At 48.1% G+C, this 5,128-nt stretch overlaps 1 protein-coding gene across 2 annotated transcripts in view; it reads right to left on the bottom strand.

Annotated features, from left to right (window-relative positions):
- Window positions 1–430: 430 nt before the first annotated feature.
- Window positions 431–5,128, bottom strand: part of sytl1 (synaptotagmin-like 1) — a 7,307-nt gene continuing 2,609 nt past the window's right edge. The window contains exons 10-20 of one of the 2 annotated variants that reach the window (XM_030348190.1): window positions 4,894–4,934; window positions 4,680–4,716; window positions 4,547–4,587; window positions 4,251–4,367; window positions 3,908–4,074; window positions 3,597–3,699; window positions 3,188–3,349; window positions 2,270–2,348; window positions 2,027–2,126; window positions 1,175–1,380; window positions 431–877 (exon numbers count right to left, since the gene is read on the bottom strand). In XM_030348190.1, the coding sequence (XP_030204050.1) occupies window positions 735–877; window positions 1,175–1,380; window positions 2,027–2,126; window positions 2,270–2,348; window positions 3,188–3,349; window positions 3,597–3,699; window positions 3,908–4,074; window positions 4,251–4,367; window positions 4,547–4,587; window positions 4,680–4,716; window positions 4,894–4,934 (1,196 nt within the window). In that variant the 3' untranslated portion in view covers window positions 431–734. The remainder of the gene's footprint in view (window positions 878–1,174; window positions 1,381–2,026; window positions 2,127–2,269; window positions 2,349–3,187; window positions 3,350–3,596; window positions 3,700–3,907; window positions 4,075–4,250; window positions 4,368–4,546; window positions 4,588–4,679; window positions 4,717–4,893; window positions 4,935–5,128) is intronic. The other variant, XM_030348191.1, reaches the window with a different exon arrangement.

Here is a 5,128-nt window from a genome sequence, read left to right as displayed (position 1 = left end):
AATGTCGGCGCCCGTAAAGATATTTATTTTCTTTGTATTTGAACCACATTCCTCAAAAGGTCTCTGGACGGCCCTGTAGAAAAGATGCGAGATGAATCGCCCAAGTTGTGTGCCCACGAAGGCGACCGTGAACCCAGAGGTCTGTAGAAGCGCCAACTGACCGCGGACGGCATCTTACTTGACCGCAATTGGATAATCCTCAGATGGTTGTGAAACCAGTGCCGAGTTTTAGCCTGGAGTGGACTCAAAGATTTTCATGCCTACGATCACATGCCTTCCACACACACACACACACACACACATATTGACTTATGTACATTACCTCATTAACCCAGTTTGAACCTAATAATATCTTCAGGGTGGGTTATTGGTAGGATACAGTAAACATTCCCTTGGCTACTCAGAGTACACATGCAGCTTTCCAAACAAGTTTTTTGAAGGCATAATATTTATTCACTAATGTACAGAAATAGGCTTATCAGCAAGGAATTCCTAGCAAAAAGCCTTTGACAGATCAATGCACACATTTGCAACACATGAAATGCCAATGAAAGACCAAGCCTAGTTATATAATCAGTTTTCTGTAAATACTCGACTAATGCCCATTAGTATATCTTTGTGGTATTTGTGAAAGATGGAGTTAGAAAAGCAGGCACAGAAACTTAACTTGAAATGCGGGCGGCCGTGAGCTACTTTTAGTCAACTTCATTTGTAGTGTTTGTGTTTGAAGGGATTCAATTGTTCTGTAGTAATATGTTTGTTCTTATTGGAAGTGAGGCGTCAATCCACTTGTGAGGGTTTTCCATCATTGCGTCCCACACGGCCCTCTCTTCTTTGGTTGAGTCCATCCAGACCACGTCTTCACCGTAGCTCTGACCTGCCATATGTATTCACAACACACACTTGTTTGTTTCAAGTACATCAATAATATTCCAATAATGTTTATCTCTATGCAAGTGTTTGTGTATGTGTGTGTGTGTGTGTGTGTTTACACAATCTCTGGAGCCATAGTGTTAATCATTCTCCTAATCCAGGTGAGAGGTCACATGCAAGCCCCCCCTCGCCTTACCCGTCTCCTCCTCTGATTGGCTAATCAGATTCTAGTCCTTCTATTTGATTCCGTTCTCAGTCGTCTATATCTGTCCTCCATGCCGGCGTCGGGGGTCTCACTCACCGGTCCCGGGGCTCAGCCGAACCCCCCCCAGGGGGCGTGTCTTCAGGCCGTCCCGCTGCCACACCGTCAGCTCGGCGCAGGCCTCCCGCAGGTCGCTGGTGTGGAAGCCGTCGTACACCATGGTGTGGTTGTAGGCGGGGCTTATAGAGTGCTTCACCGTCCGCGTCTTCTGGCCGCTCTGACGGCCGGCGTCCGGAAGGATGTAGCTGGAGGGGGGGGGGGGGTGGACAGAGGGGGCGCGTAGGGTTGGACGTGGGGTAGGGGACAGAGGAGCTAAGAAGGTACTTTTGAGGCCTCAAGATACGGGAATGAGGACTGATATGGGAGACTCTGTCTGGGCTGAGAGGAGAGGGATGTGTTGGGGAGGATGGAACCATGAGGGGGTGTGTTCCCCTCTGTCTCTACTGCAACTGTTTGCATCCCCACCAATACAAATAAACTAGAAAATGCTAACCTGTTTTTCTTCGGCCCAGTGGTTGTTTTTTCTAAACCAGGGCACACGTCACTTGAACCTTTTCAGTATCTACTCCAATTTGAAATGCATGCTTTTTTTTTCCTATTCTACATAACATTTACATTCAGGGGATTTTGCTGACGCTTTTATTCAAAGCATCTTACAACCATTCACTCACTCATTCACACACCGATGGCTGAACCAATCATGTCAGGACCAGTCAGGGTGAGGTCTCTTGCTCAGGGACACCTCGACAGGAGTTTGAGCCGGGGATTGAACTAGCAACCTTCGGGTTACCAGTCGACCCGCTCTACCTCCTATGCTACTGCATTGATGAGGTCACTCACGGTTTACCCACGGCCAATAATCCGTTACATTATCCGATTCACTATACCGACCTTTTGACGAAGGAGTCTACAGCGCCGCCTTTGATGGACAGAAGACCTTGTGCTTCTCGTAGCCATATATGAAGCTCCCCTGTCAGAGGTAAACCCCCGCCTACACACACACACAAAAAACATTATTTTCTTCACCACTTTTAATGTCCTGTGTAATCTTTTCTATTCATTAAGTAGATGATTCAAATGTGTATGTGTGTGAACGAGAGGGTGACTGTGCATGTGTGATTCTGTGTCGCTCACCCTCAGATCCCTGTGGGATGAACTTAACAGAGAACACAATGATCCCACGACTACTAATGTCGTCTGGACTCAACTGAACCTGAGAGAATGGGTGAGCGAGGTTTGAAAGGGGGGGGGAGGAGAGAGAGAGAGAGAGAGAGAGAGAGAGAGAGAGAGAGAGAGAGAGAGAGAGAGAGAGAGAGAGAGAGAGAGAGAGAGAGAGAGAGAGAGAGAGAGAGAGAGAGAGAGAGAGAGAGAGAGAGAGAGAGAGAGAGAGAGAGAGAGAGAGAGAGAGAGAGAGAGAGCAAGGAAGGGGAGGAGAAAGAGTGAGAGAGCGAAAGCAAGAGCGTGAGCACGAGGGAGAGAAAACACTTTGTAGGAAGGGGAGGAGAAGAGCGAGAAAGAGAGAATACACTTGTAAGGAAGGGGAGGAGGAGAGCGAGTGAAAGTGAAATGGAGAGAGACAGGAGCAGAAGGGGGAGAGAGAGAGAAAAAAAGAATTGCGGTTACGTAAAGCCTTTGTTAAGATTCAGAGCATGTCTTCCTCTGCGTCTCTCCTTGCCCCTCAGCACTCCTCCAGGGCTGTCTATTATGTGTCCTTGGGCCGGCTGGGGGAGAATGATGACTGCAGAAAGCCAACCCGGCTAATGTCTTATGAATGAACATGCACGTTTCATCAAGCGTATTTATATACATGTGTCCGTTTACGTGAGTGTGTGGTTACGTGAGTGTGTGTTTAAAATGTGTTTGTCTCATGTTGACAGGCATTTGACATACACAGATTTAAATATATAAACATAGAGAGAGAGAGATACACACACACACACACACACACACACACACACACACACACACACACACACACACACACACACACACACACACACACACACACACACACACACACACACACACACACACACACACACACACACCTACCCGTGGCTGGAGGGGGTGCCACTGGGGCTGGCTGCAGGCCCAGTCCCAGGAAGCCAGCAGGACCTCTACCTCCCCTAGGAAGATGTTCCTCCCCAGGGCCTCGGCGTGCCACACGGAGAGGTTCAGAGTCCGGCCCCGCAGCTCCCCGACCGGTACCTTATACTGGGTACACCACCAGCACACACACACACACACTTGCTCAGTGGACTCCACGGTTCACCAGCCAGTGCAACCAGCCACCGAGGATTGTGAATGGGCAGCATTATTACAAAATATTGTAGACGTATTTTGCACATTGATGGTTAAATACTAAACAGGGATCGTTCAATCCAATTTGTACAATACAGGTGCTTCACTTCAGTACATGAGAGCGAGTGAACATAATGATGAGGAGTGAATCCGAACTCACTTTGAGGGTTTGATCGTAGACGGGGCTCTGTGTGTTCTTCTTGACCTTTGTTTTCTTCTTACTGTGAGACGATTTATCCGGCAAGAGATAGGCTTTGACATAACTGTGAACCAACAGACACAGGCACAGGCACAGGCACACAAACACACACACGTCAGAAATCTCGGGAAATGTCAGTCTCGACACACTCAATCACAGATACACACAAAAACACACCAACGCATCAACATGTAGCATTTGTAGTAAGTGTTAACTTGTTGAACTTTTATGCAAGACATCACACACACACACACACTAAGTCCAACACTTACGGGTCGGAACGATTCTTGCGAGCCGTGGCCAGGTCCTCACAGCGGCACACAGACACCAGAAGCTCCTCCCTCTGGGTGTGGTAGACCAATGAGAACTGCAGACGTCCCCTCACCTCCACCGAGCCAAACTCCCCGCTACTGAACAGACTCATCATACTGCCGCCAATCTACAGGACACACACACACACTGTACGTCATCGCCATGGTATGAGTCATCATACGTCAGTAAAGTCATCAGTTGATTTAGGCTGTGTGTGTGTGTGTGTGTGTGTGTGTGTGTGTGTGTGTGTGTGTGTGTGTGTGTGTGTGTGTGTGTGTGTGTGTGTGTGTCTGCCACACACACCGTGTAGCTGGAGTACAAGCTGCTGACAGAGCCGGTTGTTCTGAGGGTGGCAGAGACGGGATCAGTGTGGCCACTGGACAGGGAGTCTGTGTCCCCGTTGTGTCCTTCAGAGTCCTCCTACACACACACACACACACTCTGTTTGTGCCTCATAACTAGGCTTGTTGTTCCACATATAGAGGGAGACGTCAAATTCAAAGCATAGGCAAATACATACTAATAGTAGCGGGACTTTGTTGACGTTCTACTTCCTTATTTGATACATATCTGAGACAAGAGAGGTGTGAAGTAGCTACCTCTGTGGTCGCCACATGGCTGTGACTTCGGTGCTCACTCTCTGGTGGAGCAAAAGGCAAGCGTCAGATGACATGACAGAGAAAGCGAGAGAGACACAGAGACACAGATGAAGAGTGATGGAACTGGTATTACCTGAAGACAAGGAAACGCCATCTTTCTCCTTTACTTCCTGGAAGGGAAATTCCACAAAAGTAATGATAAAGAAAATGTGCCCGCTTCCAACACAAACACACATTTTCCTCTACCAGAGTATTAAGCCCAGTATTCACAACATGTAATAAACACATTGCTGCTACTTCTAAGTATATACTGTATGGTATGTGGGAGAGATGTGTGACATAGATACCTCTGCTGTGGGTGAGTGACTGTTACTTCTGTGTTCCGACCCTGGTTGAGGAGAGAGAGAGAGAGAGAGAGAGAGAGAGAGAGAGAGAGAGAGAGAGAGAGAGAGAGAGAGAGAGAGAGAGAGAGAGAGAGAGAGAGAGAGAGAGAGAGAGAGAGAGAGAGAGAGAGAGAGAGAGAGAGAGAGAGAGAGAGAGAGAGAGAGAGAGAGAGAGAGAGAGAGAGAGAGAGAGAGAGAG

The sequence above is a fragment of the Gadus morhua genome, chromosome 22 (genome assembly GCF_902167405.1).
Source record: "Gadus morhua chromosome 22, gadMor3.0, whole genome shotgun sequence".
Taxonomy (NCBI): Eukaryota; Metazoa; Chordata; class Actinopteri; order Gadiformes; family Gadidae; genus Gadus; species Gadus morhua.
Note: the sequence above shows the minus strand (reverse complement) of the source record. Positions and strands in the feature narration are given on the sequence as shown.